Source organism: Buteo buteo, chromosome 12 (assembly GCF_964188355.1).
Source record: "Buteo buteo chromosome 12, bButBut1.hap1.1, whole genome shotgun sequence".
NCBI classification, from domain to species: domain Eukaryota; kingdom Metazoa; phylum Chordata; class Aves; order Accipitriformes; family Accipitridae; genus Buteo; species Buteo buteo.
In genome coordinates this window covers 39660018-39684878 of record NC_134182.1, presented here as the reverse complement: position 1 = coordinate 39684878, position 24861 = coordinate 39660018, and the positions used below count along the sequence as shown (strand labels likewise).

Sequence of the window (24861 nt, the reverse complement as noted above, 5' to 3'; positions counted from 1 at the left end):
GGCGGAGAGGCTGGAAGCACCCCCCCCCCAGTTTTGAACTGCTCCCAGGGATGGAGGGGTGCTCGGGCAGGGACCCCCGCTCCCGCCGGCGCCGCTTCGGGGCTGCAGTCGTGGTGCGCGTGTCCGCAGTGGTGTGGGGGACGCCGTGGCGTCCCCCCCGTGTCGTGCAGCGCTGTGCCGTGTTCGCTCTCTGCTCTAGCCGTCGCTGTGCCGCCCGAATCCCCGGCCCCAGGAGGCAGCCGGAGGAGCCGGGGTGGGGGAGCGGACCTGACAACCCCCCCCCCCAACCCCATCTCCCCCCTCCGCCGCCCCCCGCATGAGCCGTCGGCAGCATGGCGCTTGCGTGCCAGCCCCGGTGGGCTGCCCGCTTCCCATTTCTGTGTATCCGATGCACGCTGTAATGGTAGAAGAGAACAACCCCCCCCCCTCCATCCGTCCGTTCCCCCCCCTCCCACCCCGAGCATCCCTGTGCTGTGCTGGCGGTGTATCAATAAACTGTGTGCGGTCGCCACCGGCCGTGTCACGCGCTTCTGTCCCCCGCTGGGATGCGGGGAAGCGGCTCCGGACCCCGATTCAGCTCAGGGACGTGGGGGGGGGGGGAACGGGGTTGAGGGGGGGGAACAGGGTGGCACAGAGGGATGCTGCGGCAGCGAGGGCACAGCCACGGGCACCCTCCTGCCGTCGCCAGCCCTGGGACAGCCACCCAGGCCTGGGTTCGGCACCTCTTCCCCCATCACCGAGGCCGCAAACCCTTCCGGATGAAAAGCCCCGGCGCCCATCACCATCTCGTCTGGGCGCAACCCACCCCAAGGGCATTCCTTGCCCAGGCAGCCGCTTTCCACGCGGACACCCTCGCAACTCCCCCAGCGTCCCGCTGCCAACGGGGCGAGGAGCATCCCCGATCGGGGACGCCAGCACCAAAAGACGAGACGAAGGAGGAGGTGGGGGGGGGACACACACGCGAAGGTGCCGAGGCACGCGGGAACGCGAGGCGGGCGCGGGGGGCCTTGTGCCGCAGCCCACCAACCATCTGGCACCGGTTTGCTGGCGGGCGCAGGCGGCCGGCACGGCGTGGGGAACGCGGCGGCTGCGGCACGGGGTGGCTGGAGCACGTGGCACCCATCCGCCCCGCGCCAGGGAAGGTGACTTGACGCGGGGCGACTTCACCAGCTCGGCTGGGATGTTCTTCTGGATGAGATAACGGTGCAAAAGAAAAGGTGTGGGGTGAGCACCTACCTGTCAGGGCTACCCAAAGCAGAATCTTTGTTGGGGGGGGGGGGAGCAGGGGGCTCCCTGCAGCCACAGACCCCAGCACCCAGCACCCAGCGAGCGACCTGCCGCTGAGCCCTGCCACCTGCTCCCTCATCAGGGCAGAAGCGTTTTGCAATTAGCTGATTGCTCTGCTCCTTCAGCTGCAGCTCGGGCAGCCCTGAGGACGGAGGCAGTGGGGGGGCTGCCGCAGGGTGTTGGGGTGCTCTCCCCTCGCCGGGTCCAGCCCCGTTTTCCTCGGGGGAGGCTGGGGTGGAAGCAAAGAGGCTGGGGCTGCCCCCCCCTCCAAGTACAAGGGTATTTATTTCATCGGTACAAGACAGAGACAGCACCTTCTGTGTGTTGGGCTCTTCCCGGTTACTGGTTTGTACATTCAGAGAGCTGCGGCCGGCTCGGCCGGGGCGAGGAGGGGGAGCGGGTCCCGCTCAGCCCCCCCCGAGCGCCAGGGGGGTGGCTGTTGGCAGAGAGGACCCCCCCCTCCTCCTCTGCCCTTCTGTGCCCGCGGGCGCCCGAGCCCCGGGGCCCCGTGCGAGCGTGTCTTGAGTGCTGAGGTTGGCTGTGTGCTCCTCCGTGCAGTCTGTGCGGGGCTGCGTTCCCCGCTTCCTTCATCCCTGCCCTCCTCCTCCTCCTCCTCCTCCTCCCCTGCCCGCGGGGTGGGGGGGGCCGGGACCCCCAGCCCTCATTTTCTCATGTGCAGCGTGTCCTGGAACTTGGTGCTGGTGTAGCGAAGGTGGAAACCCTTCTTGTTGATGGTGTCGTCCGAGTGGAAGCGGATCATCACCGAATCTCCGGCCGAGTAGACCTCCTCGGGGGGCTGCCGGGGTGAGGGAGAGGGGTGCTCAGGACCACGGGCATCCCCGGGATGCGCGAGCATGGCGGGGGGGCGAAATTTGCAACGGGGAGGGTGCAAAATCATCGCACCCCCGTGTACAACCCCAAATCCCCCCGGGAATTTCTCCGCACCCCTCCGGCTTGGCTCAGCTTCACCCATCGCCCCTGCAGCCTCGCATCTCTCCCTGCCCCGACCCACCCCGTCGCTCCCCCCATCCCCAGCTCACCCCGGACCCGCAGAAGCGGCCGAGGCGCGGGGCCGTCCCGTCGTAGCCGTCGAAGAGCTCCATGTAGTCGTAGCCGCAGTCGGCTTCCTCCTCGATCTCAAAGGTCTGGAAGATGAGCTCCACGCCGTAGCCCTCCTCGGCCATGATCACCCACTCGCAGTCCGAGCCCCCCGGGTAGTTGTTATCCCCAAATTGCGCGTGCGAATACAAGTCCTTGGTCTTCACCTCGGCACGGACCTGGCCCCCGCACACTGGGGGAGAAGCCGACAGCGGGGGGAGTTTAGGAGGGTCCACGCTCTCCCCCCACCCCATAACCAGGTTCCCCCAGCCCCGCGGCGGTACCTGTGGTGTGGGTGGCCTCGAAGCCCTTCTTCTGGACGGAGTTATCGGAGACGAACTTGAGGAACATCTTGTTGCCCGAGGAGAGGAGGGGCTCGGGCTCTTTGGCTCCGCAGAAGCGGCCGAGCGCGGGGGCTTTGGCATCCTTGCCGTCGTAGATCTCCAGGTGGTCGTAGGCGCATTCCTGCTGCGCCTCCACGTCCAGCTCCGAGAAGGTCTGCGGAGGCGACGGCCGAGCCGCCGGCATTCAGTAGGGCTCGGTGGAGGGGACGCCCCCCCCCCCGGTGCTGCCCACCCTCCCAGTCCCCCCCCCAGTCCCTACCAGCTTGACGCGGTGCCCCGGCGTGGTGGCGATGGCCCAGGTGCACTCCTTCTTGCTGGGGTATTTATCGGGCCAGTTGGGGCTGGTGATGGTCCCCGAGATGGACGTCACCTTATGGTCGCAGCCGGCTGCGGGGACAAGGAGGGGGTCATGGGTGCATGGGTGGGGGGGGTCCACCCAGCGGGGGGGGGTATGGGGCGCAGACCCACCTTCCTTGCAGTCGTGCTTGTTGTCGTGCAACACGAAGCCGCTGCGGCACTGGCACTCGTAGCTGCCGAAGGAGTTGAGGCACTCGTGCTGGCAGCCCCCGTTGTTCTTGGAACACTCGTCCTTGTCTGCCGAGAGAGCAGAGGGACCACGGCTGAGCGGGATGGGAAAGCCCGGCGGCCGGCATCCCGGTACGGCATCCCGGCACGGCACGGCCCTGCCCGGTGCGTGCCGGTCCCCAGCCCCACACCGCTGCCCTCCGGGGAGCGACCAGCCAAGCAAGCGCCTACGGCCAGCAGCAAGCAGATCCGCCGTCCCTTGCCCGAGCCGGGGCAGCCCCCGCGAGTGGACGGGATGGGTCCTCCTCTCCCTGGGTTCACCCATGGGCACAACCATTACCTGCTTACGGTACGGACGGGGAAGGCAGAAAAACACACAGTGACAACCAAAGATGCACAAGAAAGACCAGGACGCGGGAGTCCCTCTTTACTCATCGATAGGGAAATGTCACAGACACGGTAAAAATCGGGAAAAAAAAAAAAAAACCAAGATCAGCTGGTCAATGACAAAAACAACGGGGATGGGGCAGGAGGGTGCTTAAAACCAAAAAAAAAAAAAAAAAAAAAAATTTTTTTTAAAAAAATTAAAAATAAGGCCAACAACCAGTTCTGTCAAGCAAGGGGCTGCCGGGGCCAGTGGCACGGCTCGGCTCGGCTCGGCCCCGGCGTGCTCCCGCGCGGCGGCCGGGGCCGCGGCGTTCCTGAGAAAGATGGAGAGGACGGCGTGGCTCAGGAGGGGCCCCTCGGCCGCTTCTGCAGGCGAAACTTCAGGCCGGGCGGGCGAGATTTCGGGGGCTGCAGCTGCTGCTTCTTCTCTGCAAAGAGAGAGGGAAAAAAAAAAAAAAAAAGGGGGGAGCGATGGGGGAGCGGGGGGATGGCGGGGGGCGGCGGGGACGGCGGGGCATGCAGAGCGGCAGCCGGGGAAGCAGGCAGCGGAGGGGACCCCCGCGAGCCCCTCGTGCAGCCGGGGCTCGGCGGCGAGCGGCTCTGCGGGGAGGAAGAAGAGGAGGAAGAGGAGGAGGTGGTGTGGCTGGCTCTGGGAGGATGAGGGTGGGCTTCGGGTGGGTTCTTGGGGGTGTCTGGGCTGGGGGAGGTATGGGAATGGCAGCGGAGGGGTTCGGGCTCGCCCGGAGCAAGGCGTCCCCCCGGGGCTGGCCATACTTACCTCCCAGCGCCCACCACCTGCCCCACATCCCTATCGCCGGTGTCTCAGGGCTCGCCAACCCCCCCCCAGAGCCCCCCGCTTTGGGGCCGGGCCGGGATGCTCCATGGCTTATCCCCCCTCCTTGCTCCCCCTCCCCACGGGGCGATGGTTTGGGGAGCGGGCAGCGGTGGGGGGAAGCCAGCAGCAAGCGGGCACCAGCTACCCCAGCATCCCTCTCCGAGCTCATAGCGATGCTGGAGAAGAGCATCCCTCCTGGAGCCAGCAGCAGCAGCGAGGGTAGGGAGTGGGGGGGTCCTGTCCCAGCCCCCCCCAACCCCTCGGGGCAGCCCCAAGCCCCGCGGCCGCCTCTCAACCGGAGGCTGTAACCTGACGTCTCCTAGGTCTGAGAGTGGAAGCGAGGCGGAAAAGCTCTTTTGGGGATGGGAAGGGGCTTCGGATGGGCCGGGTGGGCTCAGGGCAGCTCCAGCACCGGGGGAGCGCGCGTGGCATCACCCCGCCGGCAGGACGGAGGGAGCCTGGGCGGGCGAGACAAGAGCGGAGAGAGTTGGCAGAGGAAAGAAGCCCACCGGGTCGGTGTCTTTAGCAATCCTTTATTCTAACCAGCTTGCTCGCCGCAACCCGGCATTGCCGTGCGCTCACCGTTATCCCGGCGTGCATCCGATGGCTCCGGGCTGCTCACCGCCCCGCAGCCCCCGCCTGCACCTATCACCCCGCTACGGACCCCCCGTGCACCGGGGCTCGGCGGAGAGCCAGGGGGACGTACCTGGGTGCCGACACCGTGGCGGATTCCCGGGCGAACGCATCCTTACGCGCCAGCCGACGGAGCCGGCTGCTGCCTCCCATCGCCCCGGCCCGTGAGGAGGAGGAGGAGGAGGAGGAGGAAGAGGAGGAAGAAGAGGAAGGGGCCACATCTTCGCCGGGGGAAAATGGGTGCCCGGGCGGCCAGGCTGCCCATGGCACCGAGGGGCAGAGCTCGGTGGCTGGCTGCATCCGGAGCGGTGGGGAAGGAGCGCAGAGACCCTCCGCGGCTAAAAAGGAGCCGCAGGGGAGATGCTTTGCCCAAGGCTGGCCGGGAGCGACCCTGGGGGGGGACCGGAGGAGGGACCCTGGTGTGGCCGAGTCCTCCAGCGTGGTCCTGCTGCTGGGAAAGCCCGAGACCTGAGCGGCGAGAGGTGGAGGAGAGGGTTTGGTGGTCCGGGATAGGGGCAGCCCCCATGGGACCGCCACACATCCCGGTGGGAGGAAGAGGAGGGCAAAGGGGAGAGGGAAGGAACCCGAAGCGCGGCGAGGGGACACTCACCTGGCTGCCCCGTGGTCCCGCTGCCGCTCGGCCGCCGGGCTTTCCCAAGGTCTCGCTTTGCTGGAGGGTGCCGGCTCCCGATGGCTGGGCCCCGCTGGGCCACCTTACTTGCCTTGGTTTTAATTAAAAAAATAAAGCAAAGATACTCTACCCCTGGCCCGCGGGTCTCTGCCGCTCCGGCCAGCTGCCGGGCTGCCTCGGGGAACCCCGAGAGCTCCTGGGGATGCCGGCTCCCACCGCTCTCCGCAGCCGACCGGCCGCGCCGCCCCTCAGAAACAGCCTCGACGGGGCCAAAAAGCAGCGGGAGGTGCAAGGCATCAGTGGTCCGGTCCAGCCCAGCCCAGCCCGTCCAGGAGGTGCCGTCGGTCGGTCGCTGGCGGCCGCGCTGATGTCCAGGGCACCGCGCCGTGCCGAGGGAGACCCTCTCTTGCACGAGGGTCCCGTGGCCGGCCCCGGGTGATGCTGGGCGGTGGCCGGCGGTGCGTTTCGCTCCGTGTCCCCATCCCTACCTCCCCAAGACCCGGCCGAAGGTGACACCATCTCCCGGCCGGGTGGCCCAGGAGAGGAGAGAGGACCACAGAACAGACGGGGATAAGCAGGTAACGGTTTTTGGGAGGAGGGACCACTCCGGAGACCTAAGACATGGTGGTGGCCGGATACCGATATTCCCGCTACGGCGTTAGCCGGGATGCGGAACACCCTGCCCGGGAAGCGGAGCAAGCCCGTGGCCGTGCAGCGTAGCGGGGTGGAACAGCACAGCAGGCAGCAGAGCGGAGCATCGTCGCTGCCCTCCCCGCGGTAGCATCGCCCGAGGGGTGCAGTGCCCGGCCGGCGGCGGGGCTGGGGGGCGGGTGGGGGGGGGAGAGCTGCTCCCCCCTGGCCAGCGCTGGCCCCTCCAGGGCTAAGCACATCCCTGTCCCCAAAACATTTCCCTCTGCCTCTGCGGATGCAGCTGGAGCCCAGAGCCCGCTGGCCATTTGGGGACCCCCCGGGAACACCCCAGCATCTGACGTAGGACCCAATTGCCCCCCCGAAAAGAGGGGAGAAGCCTCAAGAGGCAGCAAAATATGCTGCCGGAGGGGGTTCAGACCCCACGAGGCAGAGACCCAAGGATCACCCTGCCGCCGGGCTGGGACCGGGGGCTGCACCCCCGGCGCGGGCAAGGACAGGCGTTAGCAGCGGTTTGGGGGTGCGGGGAGGGTGGGCTCGGCGAGGGAGGGCAGGGGATGCCCGTTGCCAGGGCCGGGCAGCTCTACCTGAGAAGAAATGGGCTTTGAAGCCCTTTTTGGAGACAGTGTTGTCGGACTTGAACTCGATCCTCATGTTGTTGTACTGGGAGGTGATGACGTCCGGCTTCTCGGCGCCGCAGAACTTGCCGTGCAGCTTGGAGTCGGCGGTCAGCCCGCTGCGCACCTCCACGAAGTCGTATTTGCAGACCTGCGGGGTGCAAGGAAGGGGAGAGGGGGGGACACGACAGGGGGGCTGGTGGCACGGCTGTGCCACCCTGCCAGCCCCCGGCAGTATCGGGGAGACGCACACGATGGAGAGGGGCTGCTCCCCGGCTGACTCACGTCATTGCCCTCGGTCTCGAAGAAGTCGAACTGCAGGGAGATGCGGTACTGGGTGGGGGCCACCAGCTGCCAGATGCAGTTCTTGTTGGGGGGGTACTCCTTCGGCCACCCCGGGCTGGTGATGGAGCCGTTGAGCTTGGTGAGGAAACCTCCGCAGGCGGCTGCAGGGTGGGAGGCACCCAGCGCCCGTCACGTCCCCGGGCTCCCTGGGATTAGGGATGCTGCACGGAGCGGGTGGGGGGACGGCGAGGCTGGGGGGGGGGGGAATCACTCACCCTCGCAGCGGCGCTTGTCGGAGGCCAGCTCGTAGCCGGGGTCGCAGGCACACTTGTAGCTGCCCAGGGTGTTGACGCAGCGCTGCTCGCAGCCGCCGTTATTGGGACGCGAGCACTCGTCCACCTCTGGGCAGGGGCAGTGGGGTTGAGCGGGCAGGCAGGGCCCCCCCCGGCCCCCCATCCCGCTCCCCCGGCACATCTCCTACCTTTGAAGAAGTTGACGGCAAAGCCCGCCTTGTTGATGGAGCCGTCGGAGACAAATTTCATCCAGAGCTTGTTGGAGGTGCTCTTGATGTCGTCTGGTTTGTCGTAGCCGCAGTAGCGCCCGATGAGGCTGCTCGACTCGCTGCTGCCGTCCCGGATCTCCAGGTAGTCGTAGGCACAGCTATCGTGCCGCTCGATCTGGCGGGGGGTGTTAACGGGGGGGGACACCGTCTTGGCCTCAGCATCCCCAAACCCTGCCTGCCGCTTTCCTTATGCCCACGCTTCCAGACCCACGCACCCACCAGCCAAGGGAGCTGGTCTGCTGCATGGGGAAACTGAGGCACGGAGGCAGGCAGAGGGATGCGGGTAGCCAGGCAGGGCAGCAACAGCCCCGCTGCAGCCCCAAGCCTGTCCCGTGGGGTGCATTGGGTCGGGGAGATGCCACTGGGGAGATTTCCCCTTCCCACCCCAGGGAAGGGGGGGACCGGCACAGCACGGGGGGATGCTCACCCACCTCGAAGGACTGGAAGGTCAAGCCCACGTGGAAGCCCTCGGAGACGGTGATCTTCCAGATGCACACCTTGCTGGGTCGGTAGTCATCGGGGTAGTTGGGGGACTGGATGTGCCCGTTGTCCTTCTTCACGTCCCCCCCACAGATGGCTGGAAGGGAGAAGAAGCTGCCTGAGCCCCCCCCCCCCCCACCTTGCCCCACCGCCGGCCCCGTGCCCCCTCCCTGCCCTCCCCTACCTTCGTAGACGGCGAAGAAACCTTTGCCCACCCAGTTGCTGCTGCTCCGAAACTCGACCCAGAGGCGGCTGTCGGTGGAGATGATGGGCTCGGGCAGCTTGTTCCCGCAGAACCTGCCTGGGGATGAAGGCGTGCTGGGCTGCCTCTGGCCGGGCGCCCTCCTCTTCCTCGCCACCACATCCCGGTCCCGTTCCCCCCAGCCCCGCACCCCTTGCCAGCATCCTAAAGGGAAAGCGCTGCTTCTCCCCCCGCTCCCCTCCGGCTTTTCTGGCTGTTTCACAGAAACTGGTTATTTCAGAGCGCGGGGTCAACTGGGATTTGGGGAACATCCAGTTTACGGGGATAGGACCGAGATACTGGCATCTCCCTGGGGAGGGATGTGCCGGCCAGCTGGGTCAGCCGTACTGGTTTCACTGGTATGGGCCAGCAAACTGGTGAGCCCCGTTCACCCCCAAAAACCCCTCCGGGGCCAGCTTCCCCCCGCCCCAGGGCTTTGGCAGGTCACGGTCGGGCAGGGATACAGGCAGAGGGGAGTCCCTCACCCCGCTGCCTGCACCCGGAGCATCCCCGTGGGGCAGGGGGTGAGGGCAGCAAGGCAGGCAGCGGGGCAGGCAGCGCCGGCCGGCCAGGCTAAGAGCTCCCGGTTGGTTACCTCGCAGCGTGGCCTTTCTCCAGAACCCGTCTCTCACCTCCACGTAGTCGTACCAGCACAGCCGGCTTCGGTAGAGGTCCAGGGTGGTGAAGTTCAGGATGATCTAAAGTTGGGGACGGGGGGGGAAGAGAGTGGGGTGAGCCCCCCCCAGCACCCCGCGGGGGTCTCCGTCTGCCGTGCTCGGCCGTGCCGGGTGCCAGCGGTCCAGATGGCACCGGGACCCGCTCGGTGGTGATGCCCGGCAGCATCCCGAACCGTAGCGAGGCACCGGGCAGTGGGGGATGCTGGGGTTAGGGGCACGCCGAAAAAAGGGTAGAAGGTGGGGCAAGGAGGGAGAGGAGGGCTGGGGAGGAGGTGGGGTGCCTTCGGTGCTGTGCCGGCGGCTGGTACCTTCTCTCCGGGGGTGACGGAGATCCTCCAGACGCAGTGCATGTGGGCAGAGTATCCGTTGGGGAACTCGGGGGAGGAGAAGTTGCCCTGGCTGTCCTGGAGCGTCTCCCCACAAGCTGCAAAGGGGGAAAAGCAGGGCTCAGACCCCCCCCTGAAGCCCCCAGCATTGAGATGGGCAGCATTGGGTTCAGACCAGCTCCTGCCCCCAGCCCCCCTGCACCCAAATTCCCAGCCCCGAGGCCAGCTCTGCAAACCCCCCCACCACCACCACCTTACTGCAGCAACCCCAAAAACCCCCAAACCTCACCGGAGAAGCTGGTGATGCTCCCAGCTTCCCGGCACCCCCTCGCAAGCACCGTGCCCCCCCTTCCCCAGCCACCGAGCCCCGGATGCAGGAGCCATCCCACGGCCCCCCCGTGCCCTGCCACGCCGCGGGGGCCCGGCTCGCCGCCCGGGCTTTGGGCAGGTTTACGCAGCCGCGGCTGGATCTGGCCCAGAACTGCCATCTGGAAGCCACATGATGCCGCGGCCACGGCACACGGCGCTTCGCTCCGGCTGTCGTGGGGCCAAGGCGGCCGCCCCCCGCCTCCCGCTCGGGGCGGGGGGGGCTGCGAGATGAAAGGTGAAACGTGAAAAAAAGGCAGCTTGAAACCTGGGCTCGCTGCCTTTTTTCCCTCCTTGCTTCGTAGTGGAAACAAAGGGAAGGGAAAGCTGGGCTGCAGAGGGGATTTTTTTGGGGGGGGCTGCTTTTTGGGGGCTTTTTTTTGTTGTTCCCCCCTCCAAACTAATCACTTTTCCTGCTCGCACTCGCAGCCCCGTTCCCCCGCAGCCCCTGAACGTGGCACGGCTGGCTGCTGGGGCCCCTCACAAAGACGTCCCTCTTCCAGGCTGCTAATTAGTTGCTGGAATTAAGCGGGAGCGTGCGGGAGCCAAACTCCTTGCAGATGTTGCTGGTAAAGTCCCAGAGCACGTGCCTGCAGCCGGGGGACTCGTGCCAGCCTCCCTAGCGCCCGGGGCAATGCCACCGCTCACGGGCCACGGTCCTCAGTGCCGTTCAAGGTGCCGACACGTGCGACGGTGGTGCTGAGCATCCCTTGCTCTGCACCGGCCCCGGGGAAGACCGTGGTCTGCGGTGGGACCGTGCTGTCCCACCCCGCCATAACGCCCAGCCGTGCCTCATCCAAAAACCCTCTTGCTGTCGGGGTGGGTTGGAGGATGCTCTCGGAGGATGGTCTCCGAGGATGCTTTGCTCTCGGAGGATGCTCTGCTGTCAGAAGATGCTCTCAGGGGATGCTCTGCTCTTCAAGGATGCTCTTGGAGGATGCTCTTTGGGGGATGCTCTTTTCTCAGAGGACTGGGAGGAGAGGGCAGCTAAGGATGCCCTTGCTCACACCGGCAGAGCCCCGTGGCTCACCGAGGTCTCGCATTTAGCTTCTGCTCACAAACACCCCAGAAAAGTCCCGTGGATGGAGGAAGGCAACTTGCATGGTCCTCGCGGGGGGTCCGATGGCGAGGAAGACCCCAAAGAACGTTTTGCCACTGGGAACAGGGGATGCCGCCAGGGCGACGCTTCCTTTTGTCAAGTCTCGGGGTGAAAGCAGAGCCGTTCCCCGGCAGCTACGGCCCCGTGCGCGCTCACCCCAATCCGATCAGCCCGGCGGCCGCTCCGGCCCCCCGGCAGTGACACACCGTCCCGGCCCGGGGCTCGGCAGAGCCGTCCCGGTGGCACTCACCCGGGCAGCGGTAGAGCTTGCGGGCCTGGGCGATGTCCCCTTTGCTCAGTCGCGTCCGCTGGCCGATGGCGGGCCGGACCCCGTTCACGTCATACTTGGGCAGGATGGTGTCGAGGAAGATGCCCCTGGGGCGAGAGCAGGCAGAGGCTGAGCGGCGGCTGGAAAGCGCCGGGTCTGCGGCTGCTCCCCGCTGCTGGGGGAAGGATGCTAAAAACAGCCTGGCTAATTAAAGCCTGCGGGCCGGTGAGTCAGCGGGGACGCGTCCCCGCCGGAGGTGACCGCGGGGACAAGCACCGTCCCTGCCCTGAAATGGGATGCCATAGGGCTTCATCCTGCCCGGCACGCCGCGGCACGGCTCTGCTGGAGATGGGAGCCTTGCACAAAGTGCATTAACCTCATGCAAAGCTGCTAATGTGCCACCGTCTCCCCCGCCAGGGCTGGGGACCCCACGCCACTGTCTCCGGTGCTGTGGGAAGGACGGAGACCCGTGGGCGAGCCACCCCGGCCGCATACCTGGAGAAGGTGTTCCTGGCGTAGTGCATGATGCTGTCGAAATCGTACGTCTCACCCAGCGACTCCACCTCCTCCGGCTCCATCTTCAAGAAGTTGTACTCCTGCCCTGCGGAGGCAGGCGGGATGGGGATGCCGTCAGGGGGAACCCCGGCTTTGGCAGCACCCCACGGCAGGGAGGAAGAGGAGGAAGAGGAAGAGGAGGAGGGAGGCTGCTCCCTACCTGGCTGGATGTTCTCCCGGATGATGGAGACGTGGTCGTCCCGGTCGGGGCGCGTGTGCTCGTGCCAAAACCCGATGACGTGGCCCAGCTCGTGCACCACGATGCCGAATTTGTCACAGTTTTTGCCGATGGAGATGGCCTGGGGTCCCCCTCCTCGGCGGCCCACATAGGAACAGCACCTGGGCGGGGAGGTGGGTGGCACCGGGTCAGCCCCGGCTCTCCCAGGGGATGCCCCTGCGGTGTGGGCATCCCGGTGCTTCCCTGGGTAAAGACATGAGTCAGGCTGGAAGCATCAACCCTCCTGGTCCCGCTCGGTGTGGAGCATCTGGGAAGCATCCCTGCTGCCTCGGCTGGCTGGAAGCTTCAGCCGTCCTGCCCACGCAGGGAGCTTGAGCCGTGCCTCCAACCTCAGCTCCGCCTGGAAACTGGGAGACCTCTGCTCCTGCCCCCGGGCTGCCTGGCACGGCACGGCATGGCACGGCATGGCACGGCATGGCACAGCACGGCACGGTACGGCTGCGGGCAGCCCCGGCATCCCAGGGCGCTGCTCCCATGGGTGCCCATCCTGCACCGGCGTTGGACTCTCGCTCGCGCCTGCCAGCTCGGCTGGTCCAACTCTGCACGCCAGCCCCAGGATCAGAGTTTGCGCCCATGCGGGGGCGCGGACCGGCACCCCCCGCCGCCGTTCACAGCCCGTTCCAGGGGAAAGCCTCCTCCTAACCACCATCTGCTTGGCTGGGGCTGTGCCCTGACGCGTGAAGACGCTGAGCTCTTCCAAACCCCTGTTTCCTTTGGCGTCAGCCCTGCTGCAAGCCCGGGCTGGTGCCGCGCCACCGACCTCAGCCCCCGGCCCGCGGCGGCCAGTGTCACCGGTCGGTGGCTCCGAGACCTCCTGTGCCCCAACCACCCGCAGGGACCAGACCCCAGGGACGGGTCCCCTTTGCACCCCAGCCCTCCACGAAACCGAGCGGGTCTGGGCCGACCATTTAGCACCACGCACACGCCGACGTGGGCCTTTTGGTGCCAAGGCACGTCAGCCGAGCATCCTAACAGCCACCACGCTCCCTCCTTGCAGTGCAAGAGCCAAGGGGCAGGGTGGTCCCGGTGCGTGCCTGGGGACCCCCCCCTCCCCAGTCCACGTACCCGCAAGGGCGGTAGGTGAAGACGATGTAGCTGTCCTCATCGTTGCGCTCCAAGAAGGTGACGCACGTGTGCTTCTCCCAGTGCCGCATCGCCTGCCGGAAGATGGCTCGCTGGCTGCCTGCGGGAGGGGGCGGCGGGGGCCGTCAGCCCGGCATGGGGAAACTGAGGCACGCCGGGGACGGAGCATCCGCCCCCGGCTCGCCTGCACTCACCGCTGAAGTTGCCGCTGATCACGTAGGGGATGACCCCGTCCGGCCACACTCTCTCCGGCCGGGACGTGGCGGCACGGCGGTTCCGTGCCCGTTGCCGGCCCCGGCTGCGCGGTTGGTGGCCCGGCCGTGGGCTGGCGTTGGTGGAGTTGCTGCCTGCGGGGAGCGGGGCGGGGGGGGGTGAACGCGGGCAGCCCCCCGGGGATGGGGGCGGCCGGGAGGGCTGGGACCGCGGCGGTACCTGAGGAGTTGGTGGGCAGGCGCGTGATGGTGTGGCGTGCCAGGTCCACCACCCGGTCCACCTGGAAGAGCTGCAGGTCTTCCTCGTCCAGAGCGATGTCTCCCAGGAAGGCAGCTGCCGGGGGGGGGGACGAGGTGTGAGCCCCCCCCATGCCGCTGCTGAGAGACCCCAAACCCCATCGGGGCTGGGCTCCCCGCACCCAGCCCCTCCGCACCTGGCATGACCCTGAAGAGGAAGGCAAGCCCTTCCTCCTCCTCGTCGTCCCCCTTTCCTTCAGCTGGGGGCCGGGAAGGAAAGCGAGCGTGGTGCTGGCCGGGCTCCCTCCGCTCCCCAACCCGCCACCGTGTCGGCTCTCCCAGCAGCCAGAGCCAGCCCCGTGCTGACATCTGGTTCGCATAAAGCCCGGTCCATCACTTTTTAGGGTTTCTGTTATTATTTGTGTTGCAAAACCGCCTTTTTTTTTTTTTTTTTTTTTTTTTTCACCGTGCAAAACCCAACGCTGGCCTTGGGACCCCCTTCCTGCCCGGCTCCTGCCCCCCAGCCCCATTCGAGCTCCGGCAGCCCTGAGATGCTCCAGTGACCTCTGAGTCATCTGCCACCACGAAGCAAAGCCATATGGCCCGGGAAGCTCCCGCTGCGCCCAGCACCCGCAGGAACGGAGCTGGCCGAGGAGCGTCCGTCTGTCCGTCCGTCTGCCAGGGCCCGGAGCCCCTCCGGCACCGCTCTGCCACGGCTCCCGCGGTGCAGAGATGCTTCGACATTACAGGGCTGGAGGACGCAACCCTGCGCGGCCCTTCCTCCTCCTCTTCCTCCTCCTCTTCCTCCTGCCCTCCCGCCCGCCACGGCTTCGCCATGAGTCAACGCTGCAGGACGCGGCTCCCGGCTTCGGCATTTGGCCGGCGCCGAGCCCCGGGGACCCGGCTTTTGCGGAAACGCGGCGGCCCGAGCACGAGGGCTGGCTGAGGTCATGCCGTGCCGCTGCGCCAGCGCCGGCACGGAGGCTCTGGATGTGGCCGGCGTGGGGTGGAGCTGGGTTTCTCGCCGGGTTTGTGGGCATCTGGGGGTGAATGGGTGGTCCTGGGCATCCCTTGCCCTCGCCGGCCCCTGGGGAAGGGCAGGGGAAGGGCAGCGGTGGGCAGCGGGGTGGCCGGAGCAGCTTAGGGGCCGATGGGGAGCGGCGCCAAGTTCGCGCGCTCCGAGCGATTAGCGAGTGGATCCCAAAAGAGCCACTAATTACGAAAGCAAGGCGGGACATTTAGGATAAGCCCGACGGGTCCAAAACAACCGGCACGGGGTGAGAAGAACAGCCCGGGCACCCTAGCTCAACCGGACCCCGTGGCTTTGCGCGGCACCCAGCCCAAACCCCGCTCCGGCGGTGGCACGGAGCATTTTGGGGTGAAAGAGCCATGTTTTGGGGCTGTCCCCGGCACCACCCGGCCGGTGGGCCCATCCCAGCGGAGGAAGCCCCAGGGCGGAGAGCAGACCTGCTGGCAGAGCCAAGGGAAGAGCAAACAAGCCGGGGCCGGCACCTCCCCTGGCACCAACCTGCCGCTGGCACGGCCAGGCTGCAATTTGAGGGCAGAGCAGAGGCAGGAGCCGGCCCCGGCCTCCCCGCACCCTCCCCGGGGCCGGGAGAGACGTGTCCGAACGGGCAGCGCGGGGGAGGACCAGGGCCTGGGAGAAGGACGAGCATCCCGTGCCAAGAGCTGCATGGAAAGACAAGGGAAAGTAAGCTCGCTTACAGCCGAGCAAGCGCCGGCAGAGCCAAGTGATATAGAAACCATATGTGAGGGATTTGGGATACGTGAGAGAACCGGGCAGGCGAGCGCGGGGACGTGGGGCTGGTTTCCCAGGCGGTTGCGAGGCAGCTCGACTCCCCCGAAAATCCCCAGCCCGGGGCGGGGGGGAAGGCGGCTCGCTGCTCCCGGAGGGGACATCGGAGCCGTGGGGCGGAGACGAGGGGGTGTCCCGGCAGCGATCCCTGTAAGGACACTTTGGGGACAAGCCCAAAGCGTTGGATTGAGAAACTTCCACGTTGGTTTGGGCTCTGGTCGCGTTCTCCTCCCATTCGCTCCCTGTGCACCCTGGCCCCGGCGACACGTGGGCTGGTTTGGGGGTGGGGGGGTCTCTGCTGACCAAAATCCCCCAGATGCTGTTAACCTCCACGAGGGGCTTCGTCGGAGACGCTGCCACTCGTCCCTTCCCGATTCGTGCCTCAGCAGCTCGCCAAGCGAGCATCCTCCCTCCAAGGTGGAAGGGACCCCGAGCAAGCGAAGGGCACCCCTTGCAAGCAGAAGGGACCCCCTGCAAGCAAAGGGGACCCCCTGCAAGCGGGGGGCTCGTGGGGTGAAGGTGCCAGGGGCAGGGCAGTTCCCAGCTCACTGCCGTGGGCAGGGAGGAGCTGCCGAGGTTCGGCAGAACACAGGTCAGAGGAGGGGGAAACTCATGGGGGAGCCAGGTTGGGGTGCAGCAGGGAGATGCCAGCTCGGCTCCGTGCTCACTGGGGAGCAGACAGCACCCACCGAGGCGTCACACCTCTCAGCATCCATGTTCAGCAACCTGCACCCTCACCCTGCCGGGGCACGATGCCACTCCGGTGCCCGAGAAAACCCAGGACACGGGGCGCAGCTCCCCAGCCATCCCTGGAAGGGACCCGGTGCGCCCGAGCTGTTCCCAGCCCGTGGGCTGTGCCCTCTGCTCAGCCCGGCGCTGGCCGTGGAGGCACCGGGGGCAAGGTCCGAGCCACAGAGGTGCCAGCGGGCGGGATGCGGTGCCAGCAGGGCAGATATGATGCCATCGGGCGGGATGCGGTGCCAGCGGGGCACCAGATTCAAGGGCATGCACTGGCCACGGGGTCACGGTGGCCCCATCCTCGTCCCCATCGGCCAGAGAGGAATGGGGACGGGAGTGGGGAAGGGACGAGGGGGAGCATCTGGGCTCTGGCCACGCGCATCCCTCCCGCCACCCAGAAAACAACCAGCCATTTGGGACCCGCTGGCGAGGCTCCCACCGAGCTCTTCCTCACCCCGAAGCCAGGAGATAACTCAGGCCTCCGCTGTTGTTTGACTTTTTGTGCTATGTATTTTCTTTCGGGTTCTTGGAACGGTGACGTAACCCCCGGGGCTGAAGCTTTAGACAAACAAGGTTTTTCATCCGGAGCCGGGGCCAACCCCTGCAGCACCCCATCCCGATGCTACAGGCATGTCCTGCCCGTGCACGGCTCGGTGGCTGTCCCTGCGCGGTCCCTCTGTCCTCCCTGCCATGGCACACCAGGGATGGAGGAGCTGCTCAGCATCCTTTATACTCCTGGGCAAGGCAAGCGGGGGAGAGGGGTACCCGTGGGCCTGACCTCTCCGGCATCATCAGGATGTTGGGATGAGCCTGACCTCAGACTCCACCAAGGCTGGGGACCGTGTCGCAGGGAAAAAAAAAAAAAAATAACCCGCGGGAAGAGGCCGGGGCGCGAACGCGATGTTCTGGTGAGCAGGCAAAAGCAAACAGAGCGGCGGGGAAGCCTTGGCAGGGGAGGGCGGCAGATAAACAGGACGGGATCATGTTCCAGGTCAGTCTGGGGCAAACGAGCCTCCGTCCGCGGTGCCGGACGGGAAAGACCCTCATCCCTGCACAGCTTTCACCAGCCCTCGAAGCAGCACAGGGCAGGACGGGCTCCCGTGGCTCCGGCAGGATGGGCAGCATCCCCTGCCCGGGAGCAAAAGCTCAGCCCAGCCTTCTCTCGCTGGTTTAGCAGCTCCGGCCCAGCCGCTGCGAGTCCTCGTGCGATGCCGAGCCACGAGCATCGCTCCCGGTGCGAAGCGTGGAGCAGAGAGAAGGGTTCGGAGCGTGAGAGGAGGCAGGGAGTGAGCCGCTCTGCCCCAGCCAAGGACGGAGGCGTCGCTGGGGTGGGATGGAGGAAAGCGGTTTAATAGGTGCATCCCGGCCTCGGCCAAGCTGCCGGGTCGTAAAGCCGTGGAGTCACCGGGGCAGCATCCCACTGGCTCGGCAGAGCCGTTAAATATGTGAGGAATGCTCCTCGCGCCGCCCCCTCGCCCCCGCACGCCAGCCCAGCTGCGCCCGCTGCGAGCTCCGCTCCCGGCAAAACACGCCGGGGCCACGGCGAGAGGAGCGGGCACCCCGCTTGGCCGGGCCTGGGGGGGGTCCCCCCATTCTTTGGGGGTCTGCCCTGCCCGGAGACCCCTGGGACGGAGGCGTAGGTGTAAAGGCGGAGGGATGCGGAGCATCCCAGGGGCTGTGGGGGTTGGGGGGAGAAGCCCCCCATTGCTGCTGCCTCCTGCCGAGGTCCCCGCCGGGTGCCGGCTCTCCCCCTGCCACCTCTGCGGTGGCCCTGCAGAGACCCCGAGAACAGTGGGGACAGGATGGAGACACGAAGCAGAGGTGAGCCAGGCCCTCTCCTCTCCCCCGGCAGCAGCGCAGCCCCTCTCCCGGTGCCCCTCGCCGGCAGCCGGAGAGAGGGAGCAGCCAGCCTGTAAATGCCGGGGCGAGGAATATTTGCTTTCCCAGAGCACCTTCCGACGAGCGCAGCAGGCACAAAGCAGGAATTCAAGCCTCGGCGGCCAGGCTGGGAGCCAGGCCAGATCACGGCCCCTCCGCAAGCAGTGGGGAAACTGAGGCACGGGGGGACGGAGCCGGTCAGCACCAAGGGGCAACCCCCCAAAGAGCCAGTCCTGGCACACAGCCGCTCTGCTATCGGTCACTGTCCCCCCAGGCAGCCTGCAGGCAGCTGGGACCCCCTGCCTGCTGTTTTCTTGCCGGCACATCCTTGTCCCAGCCGGTCCCTTTTGTGAGACCGGCGGCTGTACCAGCACCGGGCGCCCTCCTGCCAGCAGCCCTGCTCTCCTTTCCCCAGGGTGCAGGCAGAAAGCAGCATCCAGGCAGCCGGGGAAGGCAGAGATGCTAAAGCACGGTGTCCAAGGCAGAGGGATGATCCCTCTCCCCAATTCCTCTCCCGTCTCCTCTGTGCATCCCTCTGCGGTTCAAGGCACATCTCGCCCGGAGGTAGCACCCGTCTCCGCCACCGCTTCCCCGGGCATCCATGGCCAATTCACCTCCCCAGCCCTGGGCATCGGGGTACAGGCTCCGAGCCCTTTGCCTACTCCGTGCCGGGCAATGCTGCAGCATAGGATGGAATAAGCACCGTGAAGCCTGGCCTCTAATAAACACGGCCCTGCAGCGGCAAACATCTTCCAGCTAATGAATGTCCGGGGGCAGGTCAGGAGCAGGAGGGATGGTTTGATCACTCCGGGGGAGGATTTTCCTTCTGTTTCTCTTCCGTGACAGCAAGCGGAGGAGAAAGCCTCCTCCGGGGCTCAGCGTGGAGGATGCCAAACCTAAGGCATGTCCGAGCCCCTGGGAAGAAGCGGGGGAGAGTGCTGCAGAGCCGTGTGTGGGGAACGGGCTCTCCCTGCCTCCCCTCTGCAAAGCCAGGTCACCGAGGAAAACACAGCCTGGGCCAGCGGCATCGGTCACTTGTGAAAGGGAGAGCTGCTGGAAAGGAAAATATTTGCAAATTGCTCTGCCAAGGGGATTGGGGGGGGGGGTTGTTGTTGCGTTCCCCTGCGACGAGGGGAGCCCAGCGGTGGCAGGGTGAGAGCGGGGACCGGAGCCCATCGGGGATGGGAACACGCCCCGACACCCGGCTCAGCACATGTGGGGGTAACCCGGGCTCTCACGGCTCGGGGCGGCCGCCCCGGCAGGATTGGCCCCTGGTAGCGGCACTGTGCCCGTCCCTGCCGCTCGGCACCGGCCCTGCCAAGGGGCACCGGCTCCCAGGGGCTCCCAGACCTCTGTGCATCTGTCCCAGGGCTCTGGCTGCAAACATATACCCCCCCTCCTGCTTTTATTGCTCAACCCTGTCCCCACCAGCCCTCCCCACGCACCGATTAACTCCTTCCAAAGTTTGCTTGCAGCTCCCTGGCCGGGCTGCTTAAACCCTCCTGCAGCTTGAGAGAAGGGGGGATTTTCTCATTGCCTTTTGTACATGTATGGAGGGGGGTTTGCCATGCAAACCCCCCCGGGGTAGACGGGACAGGGGTGACCGACAGCCCTCCTGCAGCCCTTGGCCAGGTTATAAGCGGGACACTCGCTCTCCGCAGCTCGGCGGGATGGCAGCGGGATGCTCTTTTCTCTCCCCGCCGCGACGCCGGAGACCCCCGTGAAGCCTCGGCAAAGCCACGGGCAACCAGGAGGGCACGTTCTCACCCAGAAAACACCCTCCGCGGCACAGTCAAGATGAAAAATTTGGGGAAAACCACCCATGAGCCATCCTCCCTCCTTTCCCCGTATCCCTCCCGGCTGCTTTGTTCTCCCCGGGTCCGGCCGTGGTTCCCCAAGGCCGCCCCATCCCGCCGGCCATGTGTTTCCCAGCCCCGGCACGGCGGCGGATAAAGCCTCAGGAAACGCCATCTCCCCCCTCGCCACGACCCGCCGGCGTGAATCAGCAGCCGGAGTGTTTCCCAGGAGCCGGGAAGGGAGGGCAGCGAGGGCGGGTGGGCGAGCGAGCCCCCCGGCCTCGCCATCGCACCCCCGGCCCCCGCCGGAGCACGCCGCCGCGCCGAACGGGTGATTACACAAAGATAAAGCAGATCCCGGGATCGGCCTGAGATTTCCAAGGTCTCTGTGCCATCCTGAGCCCCGAACCGCAGGCCTCCCGCCGGCCCCGGCTCCGCGGGTGGATTTTTACCCTGCATGAATAAGCGACATATAACGGCTGGAAAATATTTTTGGGCAGCTTGACAAGTGTGACTGCAACCAGTAGCCTTCGCTGACTACGCCTGGAAAGTGTAATCTAGGTGAAACCCAGGCGGCCGGAGCCAGAGCGCTCCAGGCACGGCTGGGAAGCTTGTACACCCGGGGAGGGGGGCTCAGGCCCCCAGCCCCATCCACGCACGTGATGCTCCCTGTGCCCATCGCTCTGCCATCACCCGGCGGGCAGGAGATGCTGAGCCCCCCGTGGACAGCGTGGGAGAGCAGATTCCCCCTGAGCAGCTGCCTTGGGGGGCTGTGTGAGCCCTGCAGAGCTGCGCACCCCCCATATCCCCCTCCGCACGAGTTGGGGGAGCAGGGTGACAGCACGGCCGTGGGTAGCAGAAGCACACCAGCCCCCCCCCCCCCCAGTTTAGCCTGGCACCTCCAAATGTGACCGTGGAGCCGCACGCGGGGAGCGAGGCGGGCTGCATCCCTCCCCAGGTGCTGGGGGCACCCGAGGGGTCCCGGCTCCCATGGCTGAATTGCTCAGCAGCCCCCCCAGGATGAGCCGAGAACAAACCCTCGAGCCGGACACGTTTGGTCAGTGCTCGGACAGGCTCTGCAAACACAGGGAGCCGCGGCCGAGCTTCTCCCCCGGCGTGGCGGGGTGTGGTGGGAGCGATGCCGGTTGCCTTTCCCGGCCGGAGACTCGACCAGGATCCAACCCAGCGGCTGCTCTCTTCACCGCTGGGCACTGAGACCTGGATATCCTGCTGACCGGGTGAAGGGAAGCCGGGGCCACGGATAATTCCTCCCTCCCTGGCTGCCCGGGGGCTGGTCCAAGGGCCGGATCTCCCAGCGGTCCCATTTTGGCATCCCTGGCAAAGAAGCGGCGGCACGGGCAGCTCTCTTCCCCTGCTGTGGCAGGGCTGGCCCGCTGGCACCGGCGCAGATGGGTGGCATCACCGGGGCGGCCGGTGAGCCGCGGGCAGCCGTCCTGCCAGGGCGGGCGGCCTCAGGATACCTCTGGCATGAGTTGTGCCGAGGAACCCAAATTCCTCTCCCGGCACTTCCCTTCCCCGTAGCCTCGCCGGGAGCCGCGGCAGCGGCGAGGCCTTGGTGCTCAGCTTTTTCCAGCGCTGCCTGAAGCCTTGGAGGGGGGGACTCGCCACCCCAAAACAAAAACAAGCCCCCACATGGGTCAGGGGGATGCTGGGGGGGGTGTTGGTAGCTGCTGAGCAGCCCCCGCTGGTGGACCTCCCCGTCCCAGTCCTGTGGACATCAACTGGGGGTAAATACCCGGCTCGTGCGGTGCGTGGCAGGGCCTGAACCCCCCCCCCGGGCCCCCAGGGAAGAGCTGCAGTAATTAAATTAGTCACATAAGGATCTCGTAAAGGCACGCCGGGAAGGCGGGGGGGGGGGAACAGCCACCTCGCCGGCCCCGAGAGGCGATGTGGGTCTTGGGGTGCACGGGAACGGGGTGAGGAGGGGGCCCTCGCCCACTAGCAAAACCACTCCTAATTAGTTCGGCTCATCAGCGGGCAAAGCCTTCTCTCTCCCGTGCAGCTGGATGAAGCGGGAGCGGAGCGGAGGCTCCAGCCGGCTCTGCCCGGACAGTTTTGCAAGCCTAGCTGTTTCAGCCCGGGAGGGCAGGAAGGGAAGGATTTTTGGCCAGAAAAAGCCCTCATGTAGACAGAGTTATATCAACAGACGCCTTCCAGTGCAGACAATGCCATTAAAGAGAAACGTGATCCTCCAGCCAGGACCCGCCAGACCCAAGCCCTCGCCTCTGTGTTCAGCCCTGCCTGTCCCTCCTGTGCCTCAGTTTCCCCCCCCCCTAAAAAAAAATCCTTCCATCCCCTTTATCTCGCTCTGGGAGACGAGGACTGTCCCCCCCGTGGCACTCAGCCTGCTCCCAGCCCTTCCAAAATCTAAAGAACAGCTCAGCAGCAATCCCCTGACCCAGCACGGAGGGACCCCGGCCCGGGGAGGGGGGGGGACGACGACAAACACCTCCCGGGCTGAGCCTGGCCCGGGTGTCCCGGGACGCTACAGCCCGACCGGACCCCGGGGGGGGGGGGACGGACACACGACGAGCTTTCTCCGGTTGCGGTTTGGGAGAGAAGGAGAAAGCCAAGGGGCACGGAGCGTGGGTCCGGCTTTGGGGTGGGCTGGGGTGGGGGCTGCCCACCGCCTTTGACAGCTGCCGGTGCGGCCAAGGCTGGGGAGAGAAAGCGGGGCGCCGTTCCAGCCCCCCCCCCCCTAAGTACAACCAGATGCATCCCCAACCGCGGCCGGCCGCTGCCCCCCCCTCCCCGTCGTCCCCCCCGGCAGCGGGGAGCCCCCAGCCCCGGGGCCAGCACGGAGCAGGGGGGGGGGGAGTGTGAAGCCAAGTTTCCCCGAAGTTGGGAGCCGTGGGGGGCACACACTCCCCCTCACTTGGACTCACACCAACACCCCCCCCCCATCCCGCCCGGCTCCCCTTTGTCTGCCGGCCCGGCCGCCCCCCCCCCCCCCGCCCCGGTCCTACCGGCTTTGCAGGGGTCCTTGTAGTCCAGGGGCTCCGCGTCCTCCTCCTCTTCCTCCTCCAGCACGTAGGAGTAGTCGGGGAAGTGCATGGCCCGGGCCAGGAGCAGGCAGAGGAGCAGCCCGCAGGTCCGCAGCCCGGCCATGGCTCCGCGGGCAGCGGGCGGGCAGGGGGGGAGGCGGGCGGCTTTTTTTTTTTTTTTTTTTTTTTTTTCCCTTCTTTCCTTCCCTTCTTCGCTCCCTTTTTTTTTTTTCCCCTCTCTCTCTCTCCCTCTCCCTTTTTTTTTTTTTTTTTTTTTAGGGAAATGAGATCTGGCGGGGGCGGGTTCAAGCGCGGAGCTCGGCCCCTGCAGCCCCGGGCGCAGGGCTGGGAGCGGGGCCAGCGCCGGGGGGGGGGGGGGCGGCGGCGGGGCCGAGCTGCTGCCGGGGACCCGGTCCGCAGCCCCCGCTTCTGTCCCCCCCGAAGCCTCCGGTCCGTAGCCCCCGGACCCGGTCCTGCACCCCCGGACCCCGTCCTGCACCCCCCTAAGTCCCGGTCGTGCTTGTCCCGTCCTGTACCCCCCACCCCCGGTCCCATCCCGTATCCCCCAGCACCGATCCTGCCGCTGTATCCCCCAACCCCGTTCCTGCACCCCCCCAGCCCCCGGTCCTGCACCCCGCAACCTCTGCTCCTGCACCCCAGTCTACGCCCCATGGCCCTGGTCCTGCACCCCACATCCCCAGCCTGCAGCCCCCCCAGTCCTGCACCCCTTCCCACATCCCCATGTCCTGGTCTTGCACCCTACATCCCTCAGCCCTGCTCCTGCACTCCCCACATGCTCCAGCCCTGCACCCCCATATCTCCTGGTCCTGGACCCCCCCAGTCCCACAGCCCTGGTCACCCCGCATCCCACGTCCTCCCAAGCCTTACTGGAGCAGGAGGAAGAGGAGGCAGCATCCCTAGCCCACGCACTCTTCCCAAACATAGGTGAGCTCCGGGCCCTGGAGCAGGCGCTGAGAAGCTGCCTGCACCCCACAAACCCCCAGGGCAGCATCACAGACCCTGCCTCCTCCTGGGGGGGGGTGCTCAGCCTGGAGCCCCCCCACCCCGGGATGCCATGGGAGCGTGGGGCCGGTGCTCCATCCGCCTTCCCCCCCCTGACACCAAAGGCAACCCTGCACCCAGAGACACCCAACCTGCACGGGTCACAGGCCTGCCAGGAGCTGGGCGAGCACCCTGGGGAGGGTGGGCGAGCACCCCCGGAGCTGGGTGAGCACCCCAGGGAGGGCAGGGCGAGCACCCCAAGAGCGGGGTGAGCACCCCAGGCTGACCAGAGGGTGCCCAGACAGCAAGGCACGGGAGAGGCGGCTGGCAACCCTGGCTGGGCCGCGTGGCCGCGTGTGCAAGCGTGTGTGCACACGTGTGCACGCGTGTGCGCGCCGAGGTCTGTGAGTGACACCTGCCGTCAAAGCTTTGCCACTTCAGCAAAGCCCGTCACGGCGAGGTCCCCACGGGCCACCCAGCTCCACCAGTGGGTCATGCCCGGGCACCCAGGGGCAGGTGGGGGCCACGCCGGGGAGGTGCTGGACACGGGGCAGGACGAGCCCACGGTGCTCCCAGAGGTGCCACCTCGCTCGCTGCCCTCTGCCAGCTCCCAGCCGCCCACCCTGGGGAGCTGGTGCAGGGGGTCAGGGTGGCTGCGTCCCCCCCAAGTCAGGGGTGAGGGTACCCCCAGCCTGGGGAGGGAAATGGGGTCCAGCCACCCACTCGCCACTAGATAGAGCTCTGAGTTCAGCCTTGCTTTGCCCGTGCAGGGGGGGCCCATCCCTTTGCACGTCCCCTGTCCCCTCGCACTGTCCCTCCTGCACGTCCCAACCTGGGACGTGCCGCAGTGGGGACGAGGGGCTGAGCGGGGCCCCCTCCGGCTCCTGGCTCATCGTCCCGTGCAGCGTAGCCTGCCCGTGCTGCTCCCGCACAAACACAGTCCTGTCGTCTTACTTACAATATTCTCGTAACTCGCATTCATGTTATTTTTT

General features: G+C 66.8%; 1 protein-coding gene across 4 annotated transcripts; it reads right to left on the bottom strand.

The window, feature by feature from the left end:
• Positions 1-1558: 1558 nt before the first annotated feature.
• Positions 1559-23321, bottom strand: BMP1 (bone morphogenetic protein 1). Of its 4 annotated transcripts, XM_075043528.1 has the most exons (20): positions 22850-23306; positions 13618-13731; positions 13380-13532; positions 13168-13285; positions 12025-12203; positions 11805-11910; positions 11292-11416; positions 9559-9674; positions 9169-9271; positions 8517-8633; positions 8284-8429; positions 7772-7967; positions 7566-7691; positions 7291-7451; positions 6976-7156; positions 3198-3323; positions 2989-3116; positions 2670-2883; positions 2328-2578; positions 1559-2083 (listed from the first exon to the last, which is right to left on the bottom strand). In XM_075043528.1, exons 1-20 carry the CDS (start codon positions 22989-22991, stop codon positions 1949-1951), a joined length of 2937 nt encoding a protein of 978 aa, XP_074899629.1. In that variant the 5' UTR covers positions 22992-23306; the 3' UTR covers positions 1559-1948. The 4 variants fall into 4 exon arrangements, 3 of the variants coding, with proteins under 3 accessions (XP_074899629.1, XP_074899630.1, XP_074899631.1); XM_075043529.1 differs by lacking the exons at positions 13618-13731; positions 22850-23306 and having other exon boundaries at positions 13168-13259; positions 13380-13496; XR_012652552.1 differs by lacking the exons at positions 1559-2083; positions 2328-2578; positions 2670-2883; positions 2989-3116 and adding an exon at positions 3595-4069 and having other exon boundaries at positions 22850-23321.
• Positions 23322-24861: the final 1540 nt, after the last annotated feature.